This window comes from Zootermopsis nevadensis, unplaced genomic scaffold (genome assembly GCF_977971745.1).
Source record: "Zootermopsis nevadensis isolate Lab colony 2312 unplaced genomic scaffold, Znev_1.0 Znev_ptg000012l, whole genome shotgun sequence".
In the NCBI taxonomy this organism is placed as follows: domain Eukaryota; kingdom Metazoa; phylum Arthropoda; class Insecta; order Blattodea; family Termopsidae; genus Zootermopsis; species Zootermopsis nevadensis.
In genome coordinates this window covers 12,642,743-12,668,479 of record NW_028259144.1, presented here as the reverse complement: position 1 = coordinate 12,668,479, position 25,737 = coordinate 12,642,743, and the positions used below count along the sequence as shown (strand labels likewise).

The 25,737-nt window shown below is 35.8% G+C and overlaps 2 protein-coding genes and 2 long non-coding RNA genes across 6 annotated transcripts in view; 3 read left to right on the top strand and 1 right to left on the bottom strand.

Annotated features, from left to right (window-relative positions):
- Positions 1–1,768: 1,768 nt before the first annotated feature.
- On the top strand, positions 1,769–9,201 carry Idh3a (isocitrate dehydrogenase [NAD] subunit alpha, mitochondrial). The gene is made up of 6 exons (XM_022080785.1): positions 1,769–1,884; positions 2,291–2,416; positions 5,281–5,453; positions 5,995–6,258; positions 7,243–7,492; positions 7,868–9,201. The coding sequence occupies exons 1-6, from the start codon at positions 1,858–1,860 to the stop codon at positions 8,099–8,101; spliced, it is 1,074 nt and encodes a 357-aa protein (XP_021936477.1). The 5' UTR covers positions 1,769–1,857; the 3' UTR covers positions 8,102–9,201.
- On the top strand, positions 2,423–5,054 carry LOC110838024 (uncharacterized). The gene is made up of 2 exons (XR_015534964.1): positions 2,423–4,183; positions 4,409–5,054. It is a non-coding gene; the product is annotated as an uncharacterized LOC110838024 (long non-coding RNA).
- Positions 9,017–11,289, bottom strand: LOC147873995 (uncharacterized). The gene is made up of 2 exons (XR_015534965.1): positions 10,360–11,289; positions 9,017–9,469 (listed from the first exon to the last, which is right to left on the bottom strand). It is a non-coding gene; the product is annotated as an uncharacterized LOC147873995 (long non-coding RNA).
- Positions 11,290–11,460: 171 nt separating this feature from the next.
- The window catches only part of c12.2 (von Willebrand factor A domain-containing protein c12.2), a 76,794-nt gene continuing 62,517 nt past the window's right edge, over positions 11,461–25,737 (top strand). The window contains exons 1-6 of one of the 3 annotated variants that reach the window (XM_022080782.2): positions 11,461–11,608; positions 16,461–16,661; positions 17,736–17,816; positions 18,675–18,916; positions 22,254–22,421; positions 24,468–24,632. In XM_022080782.2, the coding sequence (XP_021936474.1) occupies positions 16,502–16,661; positions 17,736–17,816; positions 18,675–18,916; positions 22,254–22,421; positions 24,468–24,632 (816 nt within the window). In that variant the 5' untranslated portion in view covers positions 11,461–11,608; positions 16,461–16,501. The remainder of the gene's footprint in view (positions 11,609–16,460; positions 16,662–17,735; positions 17,817–18,674; positions 18,917–22,253; positions 22,422–24,467; positions 24,633–25,737) is intronic. The other 2 variants (XM_022080780.2, XM_087347956.1) reach the window with 2 other exon arrangements.

Genomic DNA, 25,737 nt, shown 5'->3' with positions numbered 1-25,737 from the left:
TTCTGCGTGGAAATATTGATTTGTTATCTGATACTCACTGCAATAATAAACTTATTCAAATTGATCATCAAGGGTCTGGCCGAAAATTTTGTCTCATTGGTGGTTTTATCGTCGTTTTAACGCTCGCTAACAGAAATTATAAGAATTTGTTTATGGATTCATGACAAGCTTTACCACCGATATGTCCTATACGCGCGTTAGTCCGATGGTCCTTCATACCAAGCAGAAGCACTGACTTACTGCTTCGTTTTGTCCGCATTGCCGCTGAATAAGGATGCCGAATACAATTGTATATGCCGTATTATTACAGGGGAACGTGGTGCAAGAATATGCCCACGTCAGAGTTCTGAAATAATACATAATGTAAATGAAAATATTAATTTTACTTATTTTACGGAATGTTTTATTTCTTTCCATGGACTGGAATCCTTCTTGATGATTAGCCTTTAAACGACGGGGATTTAAATGGCATAGTGGTGGTAGCCCTACGGAGTTTCCTTGCAGGTTTTTAAAATTTTGTGCACGCTCTACGGAAAACTTTAATATTATCTAAAGGAAACATGATAAATTGACAAAATAAAAGCCATATTTATTCGAATATAACAGAGAATACATAGAGTTCTTTAAAAATGCAGTTAATATCTTAAATGCCTAAATAGGCCTTAGAATTAACTTTACTTTCTTATTTGGAAGCTCATTTGACATGGTAGAAGCCATGGTTGTGAACTAATGACCACACAGAAAAATTTGTCTCCCCTACTTCAGTGGATTCACATAATTCTCACCCATCATGCCGAGGAATGTGAGAAGCTTTGATTAGGGGCCTGAAAACGAAGCTGAAACGCACTTGACAATAACAATGTTTATTGCTGTTTATGGTTATAGTTTCCGGGTTGACAGCTCAGGCTGACCTTGCCAAAACACTAGAGAAAGTGTTTCAATATTTGCAGCTCCCTTAAATAGGCCAAAAGACATAGCCAAGTCTACTTACAATGTTGCAAGTTTTGAGATCCAACCAGGAATGTTCGTAGGACTGACTACACAATTTACGTTCCCAGGCTGGGAACGCTAGTAGTTAGACAAGGTTCAGGATATAGTTCTTCTGTACATGGCAATGAAATTTGAGTGGAACAAAATGGATGGAACTTCTTGTCCAGTTGAACGACTATGTATCATGTAAGACTTGTATCAGTTTGTTAACGTCTTTGGCTTCTTCCGATTCTCAGCCTCCATTTTCCTCAATCCACTTACTGCTTTTCTCCCACTGTATTTGTAGATATGTTTATGATCGATCTGCGTATCAAATTTTATACGTGTAACTTGGATAATTTATTGGTTATGTAAGATTTAGAACTTCTACGGAGCATGAATGATATAGGATCCTGTCCAGCGATCAGCTGTTGGAGACAGAGCTAGTCTGCGAAACGTTGGTTTTTGAGTTAACATTGAAAGGACTGATCGCCCGAGAGGATTTTATAACATTCATAAGAATTGCCATCAAACCGAAAGCTAAATTTAGGTTTTATGCAATGAAGTACCTTGTGTACATTTCGAATCCGCTTCAAATAAAATTATGACATGAACATTACAAGGCACAAAAGGACATGCCAGAAACATTTTGACACCTCATTTTTTCATAAAATAGCAAAATCAAGAATTTAATGCAATGACGAATGAAAAAGGGCTGTGACACGTGATGGGCTTTTGATAGCGCATTTCGTTCCGAACAGCGCATTGGCAGCGCGATCTAACGTTTACTTAGAGTACCATCTTCGTAGAACTAACGGAAAGTACTTTTGCAACTCATCAATAGGTGGTGCCAAATTTTTTCGAAGGAAGCTGCCTCTACACGTCAAGATGGCTGCACAGTTTATGAGGAGAGTTGTAAGTTCCTTCTTATTTAAGTTTGCAACTTTGTAGTTTAGAACATTCATTCTAATATCTTTTGTTTCGAAAAAGTATAAAAAAATATAAATGTGGAATCATTGTTTTTATATACCGTTATGTCATAAGTTATCGGTATTTTCCTTTAGTCCTATGGTCGCATTGAGGCTCGGATTACATTCAGTTTATTTTTATTTTCTTCTGTAGTTAAGAACTGCATGGAATTACAAAAATTATGAAAGCGTGGCCCCGAAATAAATACCATTGAAATTTATTTCGATTTAGATATGAACCCAAGTATTTCCTTCATCGCTCTTCAAGACCGGGAGTTTCACAAAATTTACATTTGTTAATTAAGGTTAAATGCTTTGTCCTTATAATAGTCTACATTCCTTTCCTTTCGTAGGTACAAAATGGTGCTCCATTGGCTCGTTTTTATAGCAGCGAAGTACGGAAAGTAACGATCATTCCTGGTGATGGTATTGGACCAGAAATTTCTGCTGCTGTTCAGAAAATCTTTGCTGCTGCTAATGTAAGGAAGATGGTTAAATGTAATTTTAGTTTCAGGTTGTAGGTCGTATTACTTCTGGTAATACATCTATTGGTTATATAACTTGTCTTAGAAGTCTACTTTTATTAACTTTAAGGTTATGTTCGCTTGGTTGATGGCATGATTAAAATTTGCTAACTCTTAATTCCTTATAATTTCAATCTGGGTGGGATGTGAATGTAGCATACAGTGAAGAGGTAGTTTACTTTTTTCTCAAATCAGGTCTTGTTCAGCATAGGAATGCTTCACTTGTTTGTCCATTATTTTTATTTATTTAATACCACTGTTGCTTTGGTATATAAGTGTTAACTAAGATAATTAAAATGCAGTGCCAGAATGAGGTGTGCAACACAATGTAGGAGCTACACATTTTGATGTGGTAGATATGAAGGAAATATGAAACTCGGAGAAATTCTGTGTGAACCACTTACATACACAAAAAGTGACAGTGGAACCACGGTTCCGGAGAATTTGACGTAAATACATCTATACAGTAAGGAGTTTATATAGTGGCTTTATTCTAAATATTTTCTTTATACCCGCTTTACAATTGATTAAAGTTTGAGTAAGACAGTACTGCCTACCTTGAATTAGTTATGCTTAAGATGGGTCTGTGGTAGGTGAAATATGTTATAAAATTTGTACATTTTAGAGTATCAACATATCGTGCAAACACCATATCTATACAAGATTTTGATCTAGTAGTACTAAATTGAGGATTTGACATCAACATTAAGCCAAAAGTTTTCTCCATAAATGTGAGAAAGCTTTGATTTTCCTCCTTCTTTAAAACAATATTAAAATATCCTGTCAATATTATCGGCATTGTATTAGGATTTTCTGTGTCCATAACTGAAAACATCTTTGTATAATTTCTCAAATGACTCAAAATAAGCCTCTTACAATCATCAATAGGTTTGTGGTTACAATTAAAAAATTTTCACCATTGACCATACACTCTGGAGTTCTTTATTTAATACTTCTATTTTTTTACGTTTTCTTTACTGTCACATATATTCTACGTTATGGAGTCTTTTAGCTTCAGTGTCATCCATCTTGTACATAGTATGACGCAACAAATTAATGCAACAATAGATTTCTTAATAATTCTTATATAAGATAAGTACTTGTGATATTCTAAAACGTTTTTACCAGCACAAAATTTTCTTGTTTACGACACACTTCTTCTACAAGCGATTCACAGCTCAGCTCTTTCCGCAATAACGAAAGCGGATTGTTGACGGCAGTAATGTAAAACAACAATGCAGAGTAAACAGGTGACGTTTTCTAGGTAACAACAATGCATACAAGCTGACCATTGTTGTCAGTCCATATTTACAAATTGTAGATATTTCCTAGGTAACCATCTTACACATTTTCCTGTCACTTTTTCGTTACACTTTTTTGCGGAATGACACTGACCCTTCCATATAGGCGTATTTACGTCAAAAATTACAAACATATGTAAAATGGAGGTTTATGTGTCAAATTTAATGTAGTATAAATCTTTTCTAGTAGAAATTACACATTGGCATAAATCACTAAATTGTATAAACACAAACCTTTGCAGTCTGTATTCACAGTCTAGCTGCCTGTGACAACTTAATGTCACATATACTGCCAAACTGCTAATTGTAGAGTTAAAGTCTGGCTGGTACAGCCACGTTGTACAGTGTTTAAATCACCTCTTACTGTAGTTCCTGCTTACCTCACCATATACATTGAAACACTTGAAGGAAAGTAGTCATTGTAAGTTCTTCCCAGACTTTTTTGTTGATTTATTATAGTTTCCAGCAGAATGTTCATATAATTTTGGGATCTTTAATCACAGACCATTTCTGTATACACCAGATTAGTCACAAATCAAGCTACCTTTACTGTGTTACAAATTGTAAGGATACAACTTCCACACTTTTCAGAAATGTCTGTGCTTGTGCCTGCTGTGAACTTGTTCTTTTGACTAATCTCTTCCAGAAGACGAAGAAACCTCTTTGAAGGAAGAAAACAGCAGGTGGTAGGGTGGTCTTGTAGAAATCAGACAAGTCTGTCTGCCATGTCACCTTCCAGGGGTATGATGAAAACTTGTTAAATACTTGTTTGGAATCTAAATTGGATATTGTTATTCCTTGGGATTATCAGTAAAATATTATTCACATAGCACTGATATTGCCACTATTTTCTTTTCAGTCCTCATCATTTGGATTTATTACTATTGTTCCCAAATATTTTAACTTTGCAGGTATTAGGAAGGAGAGACTGTACATAGATAAGAGGATAATATCAAGCGGGATATTTGGGAAATAGGAGTTGAAGGCGATTGGATTTTGCTGGCCCAGGACAGGGACCGGTGGAGGGCTTTGATTAATTCGGTGATGATACTAAAGGTTCCCTGAGCCACCTAGTTAGTTAGTTTATTAGGAAGGATTTTTTAATTTATTTGTTACAATGTTTCCCTGCATTCTGGTATCAAAACATGAACATACTTAATTTTTTCTGTGTTTATGTGTAAATCACCATGCATACTAGTGTGTATTGAAGTCTGTATGTTTCTACAAATATAAATAATTACAGAAAATTGTTATTATTATATGGCTGTTTATGCAATTAAATCAAATGAATTGTGAGTCAAGTTATCCCCCTCCTACTGTACCCAGACACACAATACTACAGTAAAACATAGACTTCGAATATTTTGCACTGGAATAATGTTTTCTTTTATGATATTGTCAGGTCACAGAGTAGTGTTTGCTATTACTCTACTGAGTATATTAAATAATCAGATGCAGACTTCTAGCAGTGGGTTGTCCAGTATTCATGATACCCATTTTGTATGTTTTGTGATACAGGTGCCTATTGAATGGGAGTCGGTGGATGTAACTCCTGTACGAGGTCCTGATGGCAGGTTTGGAATCCCTCAGGCTGCAATTGATTCAGTAAACAAAAACAAAGTTGGATTGAAGGGTCCTCTTATGACTCCAGTTGGTAAAGGCCATCGTTCATTGAATTTGGCATTAAGAAAGTAAGTGTTCTTAATTTTCTGAGAAATATCTTATGAACATCAGCCCAGAGATAATGTTATGATCTGCAAAAATGAATTTTTTCAGAGGCACAAGCACTTGTAAGATAAAAAAATTATATTCTGTTGTAAATTATTCTTAACTGGTAAGTACATTGTATAACATTATTACATGATGCCATTGTTGCTTGGATGGCAGTTTTGATAATTTTTCAAATTAAATAATACTTCTGGCCCAATTGTTGTTCTCATCTCAGTCGGTATTTTTTTTCAGTAATCCCATGCAACTTACATAATTTAAGGGACTATAATATAACTGCTTCCTTCTCCATTCTTAACAGTTCACTACAATATTTTCGCCATTCATCACTGATTGCACCATAACTGTAAAAAGGATGTGCTGGCTCTATCATCAGAGCATATCAGCATTTTATGAAATTTTTAATCACTTTTACAAGCATATCATCATTTAGTAACTGTTGGAGATATAAAACAGAATATATAAATTATAGTTAACTTTAAATCATATTGATTTCTTCTGCAGAGAATTCAATCTGTATGCAAATGTGCGACCCTGTCGATCATTGGAAGGGTATGAGACTCTTTATGACAATGTAGATGTTGTGACTATCCGTGAGAACACTGAGGGTGAATACTCTGGTATCGAACATGAAATTGTGGATGGAGTGGTGCAGAGTATAAAGCTTATCACTGAAGAGGCATCTAGAAGAGTGGCAGAGTTTGCATTCAGGTACACAAAGGAGAATGGCCGCCACAAAGTTACAGCTGTCCATAAAGCCAATATCATGTAAGTATGTAAGAATAAAATTTATTATTTCAGTCTGAAACATGCATTAAAGCTTTATATATGTATGTATGTATAATGTTTTGCGTTTTGGTTGTGAAGTGAAAAATAAAGACCATTAAGCTTAATTAGAAATATAAACTTACATTTTTAAAATATTAACTTGTTTAAACATGCTGTAATTTATAGTGTCTGTATTATATCTAATGTTGGCCTGTGTTTAGTTTCATAAGTTTATCACTACATTTTTGAACATGACTCAACAGCTGAGTGTTTTTATTTTTATTTTAGATTTACAGGAATAAAAATATTTATGTAGCTGTCATTGCTTCAATTGGGAAACATCTTTGGAAGATTTTTCTGTATTAGCATCATTTTAAGACTGGAACAACAGAGTATGTTATTGTAAATGACAGTAGTTTGTGTTATTTTTATGTGAAAACTATAAATTTAATTTATTTCACAAATCTTTAACTAATATCTGTTCGTCCATGATTACAAAATTAATTAAGATCTTGGCATTGAGAAGCCAGCATCTAACCTCCTGAGTTATGGCACAGTAGAAAAATGTTATCTGTTATTTTGTACTAATTTTTATGTTCACCATAAAAATATTTAGTCCTTATCACTAACTGTGTTTTTTGGTAAGCAATTATGTAATCCTCTATTTTTGTCTAAAATTTATCTGAATTAACTGAGCATATATGACATAGGACTACACATTCATTTCAAAGTCCTCTTATCCTGCTTATGTCATTCCCTTGATATCCTTAAAAATGTCATTTCCCTTGTAAACATTCGACCTCTTTCGTCTGTTCGATCTTAATATCTGTTGTACATTGTGTTACACTTTAACCTGTAGAAGCAGATTTAAAATATATGTCATACAAATGAAACTACACAATTTGTCATGTTCAAAATTATAATAACCATTGTAATTGGGTAATATTTCTACATGCAGCCCACCATAATTTTTATCATCTGCAGGAGAATGTCTGATGGCCTATTTCTTCATTGTTGCCGTGAAGCGGCTGAGAAGTTTCCAGATGTGAAATTTGAAGAGAAATATTTGGACACAGTGTGTCTGAATATGGTACAGGATCCCACACAGTATGATGTACTAGTCATGCCAAATCTGTACGGAGACATTTTGTCAGATATGTGTGCTGGTCTAGTTGGTGGACTAGGCTTAACACCAAGTGGCAATATTGGTCTCAATGGAGCTCTATTTGAATCAGTAAGTTCTTTTTTGTGTTAGAGTGAAACTTTTTTGGTAATGCCTCACCTGGGTGTCTTCACATTTATAACATGTGGCCCCAGACTGCATTTTGTTAGCACACTGTTTCACTTGCAGCTTGTACTTGGGCTCGTAAAGATCTTACTGGTGAAGTTTTATTATGTTGATTTGATGTGTAAAAAATAGTATTTCATATAAGGCACTTCCACCTGAAACTTGATGTTGTGGACTTCTTGCTCTGACAGTGGAAGAAGAAACAATTGACAGTATTGAAATAAGGATAATTCAGTTACATTTAATTTGTTATTCTAGATAATAAAAAATGTTTATTAGTATGTGGCTTGGCCTTCCTTTAACTGGTATCGTTTTGTTCAGGTTCATGGCACAGCTCCTGATATAGCTGGCGAAGATAAAGCTAACCCAACTGCACTCCTTTTATCTGGTGTTATGATGCTGAGGTATATGGATCTAAATGAGCATGCAGAGCGAATTCAGCAAGCTTGTTTTAACACCATCAAAGAACCAAAGTATCGTACAGGGGATCTAGGAGGATCTGCAAAATGCTCCGAGTTCACAGATGAAATATGCCGTAAAGTGCAGAGTGGTTAGACTGCTGTTTATGCAGCAATTAGATGACATGCAGTGCTTGAAATTTTGGTATGGCTATGTGGAGGAGATGAAATTGTTGAAAAGAGAAACAGGATGAATATCTCTTAAGTTATTAATTTCTCAGCATATTTTAGACCACAATGCTGAGAGCATGACTAGATAGTGTACAAGTAAACTGGCTGTATAAAGAAATTGAAGTTCATTGTAGTATATGATTATCTGGTTATTTTAATGCATAGCAGTATTACACATTCATACAGCACTGGAAAAATGTTAATAATTCATTATATTTAGTTGCTTAGGTTCTCAACAGACAATATATCTCAATTGAATGCAACCTTTTGGCAGGTACAATTATACTAGGATGCGTATGAATCTCAGGCAGTAGAAAGTGGCATCGTTTTCTTTTTTACGGTGCTGCACATTGGATTTGGACTCTTGTTTGACTCATTAATTTGATGCATAAGGCAGAAGTAAAACCATTGGTTTCTCTCTTCCCCTTCCACATGCCATAGTAGAGTACTGTGAAATGTAGTATAAACTTAAATGTAAATAGTTGTTGAATCAAATTACCATGTCTGTCACAGTAAAATATTTTGATTAGTGATATTACATGGTGCTAGTGCTGTCCGTTGGGAGCTTGTTTTTTCCCGATTATGAGTGGCACAGCAGTGAATAGTATTTATTGTTAAGATGGCTCATTATGGCTACCAGCTGTTGTACTGCGGTATCTATAGTAAACTGAGATTACATATAATTTGGTATTGTTTATGTACATAAGGTAGTTTCCTATAAAAATTGTTTCAACCAATGATAGTGACATATAAATATGTAATAAGAGACTGGTTCCATGATTTTAGTGAAAATCAAATTTGTGTCTGAAAATGCATGGAAATAACAATTTTACCATGTTTTAAAATCGTGTTTTGTGTAACTATCTCGTGTTGTCTTTGTATTGAAAACCTAGTCACATAATTTCTTTGTTGAAAATAAGCTGTACCCACAATTTGTTCTTTTGCTAACAAAATGTTGACTGTATTTAATTTATTGTTAACAGATAACATAATTGACTTGGAAATAAATTGCTTTACACACTGTGACTAGTAAAGTGCAATGCAGGATATTACATAACAAGTAGCTTTGTAATACATTACACCTACTCCTTGCCACTGGACGCCATATTTCTTCTGCTCATATGCTCCTCTTCAGAATCTCAGCCATTGCCATTTTGTGGCTAATGGTTGGTTCATTTAGGGTTTGCCTGGCTGCTTCAGTAATATAGGTGAGATTAAATGAGAGCATATTACAGGTATGAGAAGCACTGGTTAGAAGGACCTCACGAAGGATCAGAGGGTTGACCTGCACACACTTGACACAAAGTAAGTGAACACCTTGTTTAAATCAGAGGGTGCTGGTCTGTTTTCTTTTTAATACATCCTGCTGTAATCAAATTAGTATACCTTATTCTTTGCTGACTGCCTACTGACTCAGTGAGAGTGGCCCCTACTAAGGTTCACACATCCCTATGGCCCCACTGGTCAATTTTACCCTTCAGTACTCTGGGGCTAGTGCCCACCCAATTATTGATGAGGAAGGTGGTCCTTGAACTGAGATACCTAAGTTTCATCTTTTTAAATTTCAAATGTTTGCATCCTGTGTACATAGCCATCAGGAATTTGTACTATTTATTATATTCAAACACTTTTCAAGACTGGCACTGGTGCTACTTAGTCACGCAGACATCTGTCTTATTTTCACAGTTAACAATAAAGAGGAAATGGATTTTCTAAAACACTCTCTTTTAAAAGTGGCATTCTCCAATAAACCATTGGGTCACAGCACATCTCCCATTGAGACCAAAACATCTTTGCAAACTTACAAGATGAAATATAACATTAAGACTTAAATAAATGGAACTAGAATGATAGAACTATTACAATACATACATATGCCATATCAAAATATGCATTGGTTTCTATGCTCTTAATAAAGAAATTGTTTGAATCAAATTAATACTAAGGACCAAAAGACTGATAAGTTATGTCCCCATCTAGAAATCTACACAAAAATGTGATGGGCAATAGCAAGAAAACGTAATAGAAGTATGATACCATCCTTGTATGTATTACAGTCCCAAAGTACAGTTTCAGAAATTGTCAGATACCAATATTTTTTATTTGTATACATCAGAAATCCTTTGTGCATTCTTGTTTTCCATCTTATACAGAAATTTTGTTTAAAAAATGTCTTCAACTAACCTTGGTTTGTATTGAAGCCCTAGAGTCCAATTTATTTTGCAGTTTTTAGTGCTTTCAATTGGCACATTTCTCTTGGCACCAGATAACCAATCTATTGCCTCATTTAAATTTGAAGAAAGCTTTTATTCTGCTCTGAAAAGTTTGCTTTTTGATCATAGAATGCCTGTCAGTGGTTGCTACTTCATAGAAAGATATCTTGTGTAGGTTATGTCCGTCAGATCGGAATGGGGTAGGAACCACCAGGCTAATTTTGATCAAATGCAATTTAGTAGACTTGAGCTAAATTTTATAAAGAAATTTTATTTTGGGTTTAGTTTTGACTCTTTAAAGAGGCATTTACTTAAGGGCATAATAGTTCTTGCACCTGTTTGCATTGAGTCTTCTGAACAGATATTGATTGTACTTTATATATTTCTTCATTGCGACATTTATGGGCCTAAATGAGACTACGTACATTTTTATCTTCTGACAAATTTGATTGAATTTCACGTATGACATGCACAAGTACTGCTGTGATTTTTCAAGTAATTTAATATTGCCATATGCAAGTTGTATTCCATTTAATTAATGTAAATGCACAATTGAGCATCTGTGTATCTCAGTCCCTTTTTTTTTATATTCTGATTAAACTAAGTGGATCTTCGTACATGACATTCTAAGCATTTACGCACGAGGGAAATGTTTAGTATGAAATTAGAACAAATCCATATCATACGTCTTTGCAGTTGTCGCAGAAGTAAAAAAAGCGTTTTTCTTATGTAAACGAGATATGTAATATTTTTTGCGGTAACACTGTAGTTAACTGTAAATTATAACTACGTAATTTATATTTGTATTATAAATAAGTACTGTATTCGTGCTGTAACATTTTCTACATGCTTGCCTTAGGCCTATCAAGGATCTGTGGAATGTGAATAAATTCTATTTTATTCTGTTCTATATGAGGTTGTCCCTGTGCATACATATAAATGCCGCTTGATTTCCTAACCTGGTCTAAAGTTTTAAAATTATTCTTAAACTAGTGACAACCTTGACTTATATTAGTTAGGAATATGATATCTGTACTTTGAAATATATGCAGCAAAGGAAACTAGTCTTAAACTGACCTTCGGTCGAAACGGCAAATTGATTTTGTTTGAGTTACAGGGATATTTATTGCATAGTAATGCTGCAGATTAGTGGTATAATTTCCTGCAGAAATCTCGATTCCATCTTCCAGTCGGTGTTGTAGGATGAATAGGTAACGCAGGTAATGGTGATGTACAGTTAATTATTAACTAAAATGCTATGAATAATGCGACAGCTCTGAGAAGGTTAGAATTTACTGTTTGCTGAATTACGAAATTTAATATTGTCATTCTTGGGTTCGTATATTTTCAGTGATTATTGATCTTTGATTCTCGGACGATGTAATTTATAGTCATGTCACACATTTCGTTGCATAGCAGACAGGCATGAAGCAGGGATATACTTCTCTCTCTCCACTCTTTCCAATTCATGTTACCATCTACTTGGGCTAGGTTATGATTATAATGGTTTAAACTGTTTTACACAAATTTACACATGGGTTTGATCTACAATTATTGTCTTCCACATTTCACATTTTCACATTACAGATACATCTGTATAAAATAAGGTTTTCCATAAATGAAGACAGTATAAAGATGGAGGGGAGGGGTGGCACTGAAGTGCATCAGGTACTATAGTGGTGGACTTGCAGAACAGATTACTAATCCATTGCTTTCCAGCTTGTGGTTTATCCTGTTTTGTGTGCCTAGCACAAAGCACATTTAAAGTGCAGAATTTATTTATTTATTTTCCATGGTTCTTTCATAGTACAAGCCAAGGGCATAGAGTATAACATACTATGAACATGAACACAGCACAATAAAATACTAAAATAGCATAATTATTACATTTGTTTATGTAACTATTTACAGTATTTAATAATTTTCAATTGAAATAAATTCATCTATGGAGTAATATAAAGACAATCTTTCAGTGCTGGCTTAAATTTATTTGCATCATGATTTTAACTTTTAGAATAGAATAGAATTTATTTACATTCCATAGATCCTTCATAGGCTCAATCCAAAGATGTAGAACATGTCGTAGCACAAATATAATACCTGTTTCAAATACAAATGTAAATTACATAATTATAACAGCGATTTACATTCAGCTGCTGTATATACTGCAAAAATTATTAAATAAGAAATCACACCCACAATTGCTTAAGTGTATTTATAATTGCTGAGAATTTTGGGTTGAGGTAAATTCACTATAAAGTAGGAGTGAAATAGGAGAAACTCTTTCAGAATTTTTATAGATTATTGAATACCTTAATTCCAGTATAGTAAACTTTTTTTTTATATTTCCTGAGTTTACTGTTTGGCATATTAAGGTTATATCTGTATATTGTATTTTAGATATCTGAGTTTGTTTGAAATTTTTATATGTTGTACAGAACAAATGACAGTTTTAATGAGAGCAAGAATTCACTAGCCAGTGGAAGAATATTACATTTCTTAAACCATTCCATACATGAGGCTGTCCCTTCAGTGCCTGCCTTTATTCTCTTGATTTTCTTTTGGATGTAACATACTTTTTTGCTGTCGGTTGAGTTTACTCAAAAAATAATCCCACAAACAAAGTGGACTAATTTGAAAGTTTCTGTTTTTATGAGTGATGTGACAGTCTACATAGCAAAGTATACTGAGCTTAGTTGAAGGATAATATATAGAATATGTGTTTTGTAGATTTGTGGGCCAAAAAAATTAGTTGTTTACACTTCTTCAGTTATTTTATCCTCATACCCTGTACCTAGATTTGAATGGCACACCATTACAGGAAGCTGGCTGTTCAAGCAAACCTACGGATGAGGTTGACCAACAACATGTAGCCTTTAAAGCAAACAGGCTTCATCTGGCACAGACCAAGTGTCTGGAAGTGCTAAGATGAAGCTTAAAAAGGTGTCAGCGCTTTCCCTGGCTGGTTTTTAAGCTTCATCTTGGCAAGTAGGACCAGGGGCTAATGGTAGCTGGGGTATGTGGTGTACCCAAGTGCATGGAGGTCCTGACCTGTGTGCTATAAGGCCTAGGTCGGGGGGCAGTATCCTAATTAAAGAGATCAATTGTCTCTAAGGACCCAGGGACTCTGCAAGACCAGGGACCCATAGTGAGGCCTTGATTATGGCCACTAATAAAAGAGCTCTGTAACATACAGCCAAAGTAGTACTGGGGTTTCGTGACAATCAGGTTATGTGGCACTACCCAAGTCCAGGAAGATCCTAAACATGGTTTCTAAAAGACCCAGGTTTGACGGCGTTATCGTAATTTACCCTACCTTATGACCCAGGAACTCTATGAGACCTGGGAATTATAGGGAGGCCTTGATTATGGCCACTAATAAAATAGCTCTTTAAACAGATCTTCCATTTAAAAGTTGATTCTTCACAGCAGGAAGCCAGCAGTTGTGGCATACTGCCTTGAGGAACTGACAGTCTCAGCTGACTTAGGGAATCAGAGAAGAGAACTGTTTCTCATATTCCATGGGACAAAATGGAACATGGGAAATTAAAGTGAAAGTGGCAGGGTCACATAAGAGCCCTCCAGCATAGGGCTTCCATCAGAAAGTTAATTTTTCTCAGCAGGGAGCCAGCAGTTCTGGCATACCACCTGACAGTCAGTATCAGCTGAGAACACAACCTGGGGCAGGGTCTTACCAGTTACAAGAAACTTAACTTTACATTTCACAGAGGTTATCTCCTTGAGAGTCAGAATTTCTGTCATACAACCACAGGGAGTTGACATCAGCCAACGCAAGCAGGGCTGTGGAGTCAGTACTAAAACCTCTGACTCCTGCTCAGACTCTGACTCCTTCATAAAAGCTCAGTATGTGTTAATAATGGTAAACCTACTAAAATGGTAAATGGTATCATAAGATATTTCATCACCACCACGTGAATCATTAGGCTATTTTTTTTAGACTAATAACCTATATTTAAATATAAGTCTAATGGTTATTGCAGAAATCGGCTGATTTGTAGACAGTTTGTATTCTTAAGGTACTGGATCCAAAGTTACAAAGTATTATACCTGCACCATGTGGCTCAATCTCCCTAAGCGTGAGGCTGCCGGCGGCTCACATGGTAGTGAAAGTGTTAAAATGGTATTTTCTTAAGATTTTATATCGGAGTCGGTACATTTTTACCAACTCCAACTCCACCTAAAATTGCTTCCAACTCTGACTCTACGACTCCGACTCCACAGCCCTGAGTGCAAGGAAGCTGAGAAGACAACTGTGAGATCCTGCTATGTTGGGTACTATACTTCAGGGAGGTGCAGGGCTGCTAACAGATTAAGCTAATGGAAATGCATAAAGGATGAAGAAATGTTTATGGTGCAAGGGTTGGTTAGGTGACCATCACTTACACACATTCATATATGCGTGCATGCATGTGCACACACAAACAAACAAACCCATTAGTTAGTGCTCTGTTGGAGATATTCTCAGTTAAAGAAAGAAAAGGAACAATACACGTGAAACTGAAACGGTTGAAGGGTACAAACTTGAAAACCTTGAGAGTGTTGGGGCAGTTGAGTGCAAAAAGTGGAAGAGTGATAAAGTTATTAAGGAACATGGAAAAAAAGTACAATAAATGGATGGGCAAATGTTATGTACAAAAATTTGCATATGTTTTGCTCCAATAAAATTAGATTCTAGTGGAGATGAATGCCATATAAGATGGTACAGAAGTTGTTTAGTACAGCGTGGCTAATAAACCGAAAACCTCAGAAAATATGTGAACTATGAGTGGAGATTCCACTTCCACACCAGCTCTAGGAAAACATCTCTCCCCCGTCTCCTAAGCTACACTTTTTCCTTTCTGCTTACCATCACATTTCACTCACACTGTTGTCAAGATTAAGCAAGTAAGTGACTTATGTGGAGAACGGTGTATTATAACATGCCAGACAAATTTCATAGTATGAATAGAAATAATATTGTGTAGCAATGAGCATAATAATTTTGACATGCATAGTAAAATCATCATAAAATCCAGTGTGAGTATATTCTGGTAATTTAGCTTACCATAGTACTATTGGCATTTCTTTACTGGATGGGGGGGGGGGGGGGGGGGGAGATTGCGAAAGCTGCAAAAATGACTGACTTCTATCACAGGTTTTAGGTTCATTGGTCTTGTACTAAGGATACGTGTTCTACAGCTGCCTTTTTTCTCTCCTTAAGATCCTAAATACAGTATTTTGCACATTGTCTGGCACTTTTATTGCATTAATAAATACAAATTTACCACAGCATAAAAACTGAGTTTTCTGCCATCCCTGCTTTAACACCAATAAATTTAGATGAACCTTCTTACTAACATCTAATAGGTTATATTTTGTTTGCTTCATGGTATTTATACAGTTCGTCCTAATTAATGTGGAACCCACCATAACAGCATGCTGTGGCAGCAGTGAGCAAACTATTGGGAAATGAGTTGGTCACAATGCAGAACATAGCTGTCACATGCTAGTAGTGGGTTTGAGTTACGTGAGACTCTGTGTTATTGCCCATTGAACCGACATTATCAACTGATGTGGTCCATTCAATTTCATTCTCTCCTGATTTTTCCTAGACATACCTAATAGTTTATTCTAAAAACTACAAAGATATTGAACTGAGTTCATAATGTTAATATAATTTTCAGTTCTGTATTAACAAAATATATGTTTAAGACAGAATTTAAACAAGTCATTAAACTTCAGTGAGACTTACATCTAAAGCTGCCAGAATTCTGCGTTTTGATGCACTTGAGTGACTTCATTATTAACCTTTATTGTCCTTGCATCGTGTCAAATGCCCAGTCTTTGTTTTATGCGTGTCTAATTAGAGTATTGCTAAACTGTAAACCATCAAAATGCAGCCAGCAGACCCATAGTTCAGGAACTTTATTGTCTTAATAATGAAATAAATGTAGTGTTTAAGCAGAAACAGACATAGAGGTAGTGAACTTGTTAGTTTTTTCAAGTACTTTTTATAATCTGTATATGAACTAGACAAAAGAATATGCCTTATTTGAATTTGTTTGCTTATAGGTCTGCAGGAATCTAGAGAATGTGGTCTACACTTGGTCCTCATGAAGGCTAATGGCAGTAATAATACACAAAAAGAAGCCAGTATGCATATCAACAAGCCCACAACAAGACGTATTGCAGTACTGTGTAGGATACTACAAAATTCTTTTATGCCTCAACAAAATACTGTCAGCATCAGACAGCATAATAAATCTTACTCGGGTATGTCCACATATCCTGGGAGATGTCAAATACATGCTTGTTGTTATTTATTGTTGAATCTGTTAGTAATGCCTTATTATATTTAAATGTTTTTATTTATTAGTTTCTTTGTAACATTGGTTGATTTGTGAAATATCACATCAAATGCCAGGGGATCTCAGAAATTTATTTTTTAAGCAAAAATTCTTTAAAATATGAATGGCAAGAATGTGCATTAAATCATGTAAGTTATCCATCCACCCACATGTTCCATTTTCCTTGGGAAAATGATTGTTACAGATATTAATGAGGCATTAATTGTATTTGTGCTGAAAGTTGCGTTAGAAATTTACAAAACTAAATTTTAACATAAAGAATGCTGTTAGACACTGTATGACTGCCCCTGTCTTGTTATCACCTGCTAATGCACTACAGCCTCAGAGACATGAATAAATGAATGAATGAATCCAAGTGGGGTGGGTGCCTAATGTACCCTTGCCCCATGCCCATTTCCTGAGCTTTTGTGTATTCCCATTCTCTTCAGTCTACTAGTAGTCCTGTACTAAGTAAGTACAGCATTTTTTATAGCAGCATCTTCTGATATTCACCTGATGAAATCTTACTCATCTAAGGCCTCTCAATTACATAGGATATGTGAGGCTGTTTATATCTCTTTGATCAAGGTCTGTCTGTAGGTCCCTGGTCTCATAGAGTCTCAGGGTCATTTTGGAGGGTTGAACTCTTTAATTAGGTTGAAACCAGTATTCATAGTGCATGTGAAATAATCCGTGACAGTATAGAAATTTAAGCCATGTGATGTCATAATTTGTGAGGTATCCAGTGGTTTGATGAGGGAAGCTGTACATCAGATTTAAGAAAGCAGGCTAAATTATGTATACAGGTTTATAAATGTCAGTACTTGCAGCAGTCTGAAATGAGAAATGAATCTGCTATTCTTTGTGAACAGTTATAAATATATATAAAAAAAATGTCTTCTCCGAGTTTCCATTTGCAAACAGTTTCAAAATGAAGATGAATAAACATATTTAAATCCAAAATATTCATTTATTATATTGCCTCATATAAACATTGCAGGTGAATATCGTGTGACAATTGGTGATGTAACGAAGGAGGTGAAACCAGCAAGGAATCCTCAGTTTGTCCCACTTAATTATTGTAAGTATTCTTAGACAGTTTTGGAAACTGTGTGCTTTAACATGACACAAATGAAGCACATTTCATATTGTTATTTGTAGATAGCCATGAATGGTGGTGGGGTCCCTTGCACCGCCGCATGGCGTGTCCTCAGGTTGCCGATAGAGGAACAGCCTCTAGGTATGGAGGTTAGCTGTGAATAGACATGTACATAAACAATCATGGACAGCAGTTGAGGGATGGTGAGGGTTGTAGGATACTACAAGAGAAAGCAAAATAAACCATGGTTTGATGAAAAATGTTCAAAATTAATAGACTGAAGGAAACAAACAAAATTTCAATGGTTGCAGGACCCAAACAAAACAAATATGGATAATCTATGTAACATGAGATATGAAGCTAGTAGAACCTTTAGGAATAAGAAAAGGGAATACATGAAGGGCAAAATTGCTGAACTTGAGACAAATAATATAAAAAAAATCAGAGATCTGTACAGAGGCATTAATAATTTTAAGAAAGGATATCAACCTCAGACTAATTTGGTAAAGGGTGCTAATGGCAATTTGCTTGCGGATCCAATAAAAATTTTTAATAGGTGGAAAAATTTCTTTAGCCAGCTCTTAAATGTTCATGAGACTGATGTTAGATTAAAATACATACAGCTGAACTGTTAGTGCCAGAACCTAGTTTAGATGAAGTTGAACTAGCCATTGGAAAGAAGAAAAGTTATAAATCTCCAGGTATTGATCAAATTCCAGCAGAATTAATTAAAGAAAGTGGAAAAAGGTAGCATATGAAGATCCATAAGCTTATAGTATATATTATGGTTAGAGTAAAACTTTTATTTTTATTGATTTTTCTTTCTTTCTTTTTTTGCAGTGAATAAAGAACTGTCTCAGGAATGTCTACAGCATTTACGATGGATGATGCAGAAGGACCTTTTGGGTCAAGACATTTTCCTGATTGGTCGACCTGGTCCTCTGCGTCGTCAACTGACAATGCAGTATCTTGAAATGACAGGCCGTGAACTGGAGTATGTGGCTCTGTCACGAGATACCACAGAAGCAGACTTGAAGCAACGCAGAGAAATACAAAATGGAACTGCAAAATATTTTGATCAGGTATGTTGTCTGTTACTGCCATCGTGCTAATTAAAGAAGTTAAAAATATAAATAGTGACAATTTCACCACAATATATGTATATACATCTAACTTGCATTTGAAAATTGCCATCCTATCTATCACCAACTGTCTTAACAAGTTCATTTGTATGATAGAACATATTTGTGAAGCATTGTAAACAATTAGCCCTGGACTCAGTGCCTCACAAACCTGCCATATGGCCCAGTTATGTGGATGACGTGTTTGTCGTGGCCACATGGCATGGACAAACTACGAGAATTGGAACAGCTTACTAACCGAATTCACAGGAAACCCACAGACACTGGCCGATATCTTCATTTCAATTCCAACCATCCTCCTCACATCAAAAGAGGAGTGGTGCATAATCTTATCAATAGAGCAATAACCTTATGCTTAGAAAAACAATAATATGCCAAAGAAGTAGTGAAGATTAGACAAGGTCTTCAGCATTTAATCGACTCTACCTTAAAAGATCAGAGAGAAGAGCTGACAAGAAATAGTTGAAACATGCCTGAGCACTGTAGTCATTCCATATGTCAAAGGCATTTCATAGAAATTTAGACATATTGGAGAGCAATACAATATCAAGACAGTGTTCCAAACAAGACAGCTTGTTAACAAGAATAAAACACCACAAAAGGAAGTTTAGGCAGTGCATCTGCAGTATACCTTGTGATAAGTGTTACATCAGGAAAACAGGCAGAGCACTTGGCATACAGATATGAGAAAATATAAAGAACTTAAAACAGGGACTTTGGAGAAATCTAGATTAACAAAGCATGTCCATGACAAAGGACAATGAATACAGTAGAAAGCAGTCAAGGCTGTACAAATAGAAGCTAACACAGCTGCAGAAGGTATAAGGAAGTGGCTCATACAGCATGCATCAGAAACCCAATTAATTAACGAAGCATGTAAATCTCTCCCATTTGGATTCCAGTGATTTGTGAGGAAGTCAGCAGGCTGCAGGGCAGTTAATTGTAAAATCATGGTTATCTGGGTAAAGTCAGCATTGTGGATTGGTACTAGCCTCATTGAGTTTGTTGCCATTCTCTTTTCTGTTGTTTTATTCGTATTCTGTATTGACATGGCAGATTTTGGTTTCCATTTCTACTTCCATTTTACATTTCTCTGTCACTGATAAGTATAACTGATGACTTAGGAGTGTCTCACAGACCAGTTAGATGCCCATATATATATATATATATACACACACACTTCCATGAGTTATCTCCCGCATAAGGTGACTTGGGGGAAGACGCAATAGTTAAGGCATTTCGCGCTAGAAAATGGGGTGAGTAAGAAGTACCAAAAATTGACACAATATTTTTCAATCCTTTTTGTATTCAAGTAATTAATTACAATTAAAAATGAGATATATAAAGAGGCAAAACAATTCTTCGAATACAACCTTGCACAACCGGCATGTTCCCCCAACTGTATGGGGAAGATGCCTCATGGTATGAGGAAAGATGCCTCTGCTTGCAAAGTGATCAGACAGACATTTAACACTTGGTACAACGCAAGTTGTCAGAACTGCAGTCTTCTTCCTCACTCTAAGTTCAGGATGACGTTTCAAAAACAGCTGCATCCAGTCATAACCAGCAAGCCTTGTGTCTCTGTTAAACCGATGAGGAATGCAATTTTTCTCAGCAAAACTGTAAGCTAGCTGTCGGAGAGATTTGGCTGTTGGTGGAGAACCAACTTCCTCTAGATGCTGTATGTATTTTACTAGAGCTTTTTCTTGCTCCCTTCCAAGGCAACCTGAAATTGTCGTAAGTTCAGCGTGAAACTGAAATAACATAGGAGCTAACCTTTATTAAGTAATCTCAGCAAAGAAATTTTTGACATAAAAATATAAAACGAACCTGTAGGGCCAGGAAACCCTTTCATGAAATTCTCAGATTCAATGCGTCTCTTCAGGGTTCTATATGGGATCTTATATGTTTTTGACACGTTCCACAATGTCATTTTCCCTGTCTTCACTTCTTGAGATGCAAGAAGGAGATTTGCTTCTGACCAGGAAGCACGATCTGTTTTCCTGACATATTCACGTTGCATGACCTGTTGTAATATAAAGAAAATATCAATATTCTTATCACTGACGCTTCCTATAAGACATAAGCACAGCCTTGAAGCACAATAAATCATTTTTTCACTCAATATGGCATCTTACCCCAAACATCAGGGGAAGATGCCACACCTGTTTACTCACAAAGACTTGCCAGAGCTGTGAGTGCCCACACAAGCAACTTGCGTACGAGAAGCCACTGCTCTATTATATCAGTAATATTTGTGCTTTCAAATAAAACATCTGGTTACAGACCTTAAGTTGGGTAATACAATATTATAAAGCACGTACTTACCGAGTCCTATGGGAAAACAATTCAGTATAAACATGATGAAGCTGGATAACAAAAGATTCTTCGACAGTAGTTGTCTTCACACACATGTTCCTCTTCCTACTGAGTAGTCGATGTTGCCACCTCTGCGCGCATGTAGAAATTACAAGCAAAGAGGCTTCTTCCCCCAACTGCCATCTCCCCCCGAGTTACCCTATGATTGTTATTGTTAGCCAATTCTTGCTCTGGGCACTTCTGTGTTGAAGCTGTCCAGGTCTGAGACTAGCTCAGCCAGGGGCCCAGCTGGGGTTTATGTCTTTCCCTTTAACTTGAAAATGGAAGAAGATTCAGCTTCCAAAACTTTGTAATTTTATTGGAAAGTCCAAGTCACCACTTTTACAGATTATAATTCACCATTGTAAGAAACCTTCAATCTTCTTCATTATTATCATACACGAAATGGAGAAATTTCAGCAGTACAATTTTAATGTATGGAATGATTGTAGAGAAGTCATGTGTCCTAGATATGGATTTCCTCATGTATTATGAGTTAAACTGTGGTTTTTAAATGATCCCTACAACAGAATTGTTGCAATTAAATTGTTGTTTCTTTGGAATATGTATCCTTCCATGTATAAATTTAGGTTCTCTTGGAATTGAGTCTGAAGATGGCTGTTTTTTGGGTTGTAATGCCATATAATCTGGTAGAAGTCTACCAACATATCAGAGGTCCTTGCTGCCTCCATCATTGGTTCTCATCACCCTGACGACAGCCATCTGAAGTCTTGAGAACTGCAGTAAAACATTGTTTAAAAGTTGCTGTGTGTCGGTCTATCATATATTGTGCTCTTACATTTCCAAATGCACTGTTGCTGTTTTAATTCTTATTATGATCCAAAATGCTGCATGACATGAGAGTTAGTAAAATCAGTGAATAAACTTTTCTTATCAGCATTTTTTTATTTTTTAACAGAGTGCAGTGAGAGCTGCAGTAGAAGGAAGAATTCTGGTGCTGGAAGGAATAGAGAAGGCAGAGCGAAATGTGCTACCCATCTTGAACAACTTGCTGGAGAACAGAGAAATGCATTTGGAGGATGGACGTTTCTTGATTCCAGCTTCCCGTTACGATAAATTGTTGAAGGTAACTTTACAGTTTGAGCTTGCTATCTCTGCAGTAACATATCTGACTAGTATTCATTAGGTACCCAGCATGAATGCATGTTATCTTGAATACTGTTGTGAACCTAGTTGATTGCCATACACTAAGAGTTACATTGATTTGAGTATGAAATACAATTTAAATATTTTTAAACATTTTAAATTTTAGTAGGTTGTAGATGTGATACTTGTTAACATTCAATCCGTATCATATTATCATTATAGCAAGTGAGAGAGACAGGTATATGTTTCAAGGTCAGGAGCCATGAGCTACCACAAGTTTTATTGAAGTACTATCAAAGCTGTGAACCAGAAGAGGTGATTTTCCCCAACAGTTATCAGTCAGTGCGATGAAGTTGGGAATATTAACAGTGAAATGAATGTGTGAAAAGAATATGGAATTTTGAAGATGGTGAAACCGAGAAGAAGGGAATGGTGAAGAGAGTGTGACTAAGTAGGATATGAGGTCCTCACGGCAGCAAGTATGATCATACCTGTCTTCTGGTTTATCGTGCTGCGTAGTCAGTAGTTCGCCAACATTTCAGAGTTACTTGCTGTCTCCATCATTGCCCCGATTACGGAGGCAGCAAGTGTCTCTGACACTTCAGGAAACTTCTACCAGACTAAATGGTGTCACAACCCAGAAGACAGATATCTTTGGAGAGAGACTAATTGGAAAAAAATTGGATAAAGATCACAAAGCAGGAAGCTGGCTCAATAAATGCAATGTGTAATATGTTTCAAATTTTTTTTATTCACACGTTGTTTCCAGTAAATGTATGAAATTAATATATATAATTATCTTTTCTGTGCAGATATTATTTTGCAGCCACTGATGGGAATTTTAGTTTTATAACTGTCCTGCATCCAGATAAATATTGTTAATTTTAATATATCTAGTAATAAAGGTAAAGGAGCATATGGCTTTGAAGATTTTTGGGAGAAATAGTTGTAGATTTGATAAATTAATTTAAACATCTAAGAAAAATAATTGTTTCTTAACTCTGTTAGTTAAGCATTATTCATGTATTAATAAATTTGAATATTCTGCATTAGCAGCAGATTTACTGTATATATGTTTGTTGAATTTATGTATAAGCCTGAAGTTTTCATTTTCCCTGATGTAGATTTTGAGATTTATATGCTTGTTCACAGTCTCTCAACAATGATAAAAGTGTTGTTGTTCACTTCTTGTGACAAACTACTGCCTATATGTTTACCCTTTTGTGTCTCAGGAGAGCATACACTGTCTGTAGCATTTGCTCATGTAGACTGTGCCAGCCATGTTTAAGGCACAGGCAGAATGGCTAGTGCTCTTTGGGGCAACCAGTTAAGCATACCTGCATTCTGACGGTATTTTACGTGTCATATCACATTTTAAGTTAATGTAACTATGCTATGTAGCATAAAAACTGGCTTGTTAAAAATGGTAAAAGTTAATGTGTCTGTAGATTTGAATGAAACTGAAGTTGTGAAGTTTTGTAGAATATCCCCAAATATGTGTACAAAACATTTATTCAGTTTGCTTATTCATTTAACAAAAAAACATTTTCCATTTTGAGTGTTAAAATATGTATTTACCTATATTTGCTATCAGAAGTGATGTTGCATGGCACCCTGTTTCCTTGAATGAGGCCTGAAAACCTTTCTTTTCAATTGGTTGGTGGCTGATCAGATGTTGTGTTATGATACAAAAAGTTTCACTTAAACAGATAGTGGCCAAAAACCAGACATAATCCCTAAAGTTGATGCAACAATGAACTGAAAATTAGAAAGTTCACATTGTGGACAGTATTAGTACTGAGTCCTCAGTCACTAAGGTGATCATGGTTCTGTTGGTCCTTTGTTGGCTTCTCAGTTTTCTTATTTATATTGTTTATAAAAAAGTATTGTTCTTACTGTTAATGGGTACTTACACACTGCTTAAGCATAATGGGTCTGATTGTTGTGTGTTTATGTGTATCTTTCCACCAACATACTGCTGGAATGACACTATAAATGTAGTTCAAAGTTGATGTTTTTGCCGTAGGAATACAGTAAAGAGGAGCTGGATCAATGGCATCTAGTTCGAGTGAGTGAAGACTTTAGGGTCATAGCACTTGGAATTCCTGTTCCACGATACCTGGGAAATCCTTTGGATCCCCCATTGCGCTCACGGTTCCAAGCCAGGGATATCAGTGGCCATACATTCAAAGTGAGTAACACATTTTATAGTATTGCCTGTTTTGTTGATACCTTTGCTCAAAAGTAATATTTTCTTGTGAGATGCAGGCAGCCCTGTTTATTTCCAAACTGCGACTAGGAATTTTCATTCTCCTGTGATAACCCATCACTGTCCATATATATGGCCCTCTCATCTTTGGTAAAGTCATTTGAGTTGTCATCATTTTAAGGCTTATCAGGTAACATATATGAATAATTCAGCTTTGCTCTAGGTGACTACAGAAAAGTGCAACAGTGTGTGTTTATATACATTACTTCTGTAAATAACTTGTCATAGAGAAAAAATTTCTGTTTGCAATCCTATATAAAACATCATTAATGGAAAAGTTTCATACATCAAGCTTGGGGTTGGACAAATAAAAAATGTAAAAGTATGCTTAGGCTGAAGAGGAGTTGTATGACATTGATGTAATTAGAAGCAAGCTTCCCCCCTCCCCCCCATGTTACATTCGTCATACACTCTTCATTGTTACCGGACTGCTTACCTCATGTCAAGACAAAAACTAGCGATAGTTATGCAAAATCTTATTCCTCCAGTTTTTGAAGCAAGAATCCAGTTTTTCATAGTCTGATGCCTTTTCTCAAGATGGAACATGGTTTTCTTTATATGGCTATGTAAAGTGGCATAACACCTGCTATTTGAATCTAGCGAATCACAGTGTAGAGTATGTTATTAAGAGAAGGGCTTTGTCATGTTTTGCACTGCAATTCTCTGCACTCACTGTTTCAAAAGGTGAGCCTTGCTTGGAAGTACAAGGTCATTTGCAAGCTTATCTATAAAACAAGACTAGAAAGTGTAATCTGTACTGGAATACACATAATTTCCCCACGTACATTTTGCAGATTTTGAGTTCCTAATGTGTGTACCCAAGAGAAATAGATTTGTCATGGAAATTATTAGCTTTAAGTATTCCCTCGGAAATACATTTGTTGCAGACGTTGAAACCTTTAAGTAGGCCCTCAACGTAACAAAATAAAACCTTACATATCATGCCCTAACCCAGCCTAACCTAATCTGACACACCCTAACCCACATATGGGCTCCCCTACCCCCAGGGTCTGCATCTTATATGGCA

Coding starts and splice junctions, on each gene's coding strand:
- Idh3a (XM_022080785.1), top strand. CDS start 1,858: ATGGCTGCACAGTTTATGAGGAGAGTT. Junction 2,417..5,280: donor AAATCTTTGCTGCTGCTAAT/GTAAGGAAGATG, acceptor TTTGTGATACAG/GTGCCTATTGAATGGGAGTC. Junction 6,259..7,242: donor GTCCATAAAGCCAATATCAT/GTAAGTATGTAA, acceptor TATCATCTGCAG/GAGAATGTCTGATGGCCTAT.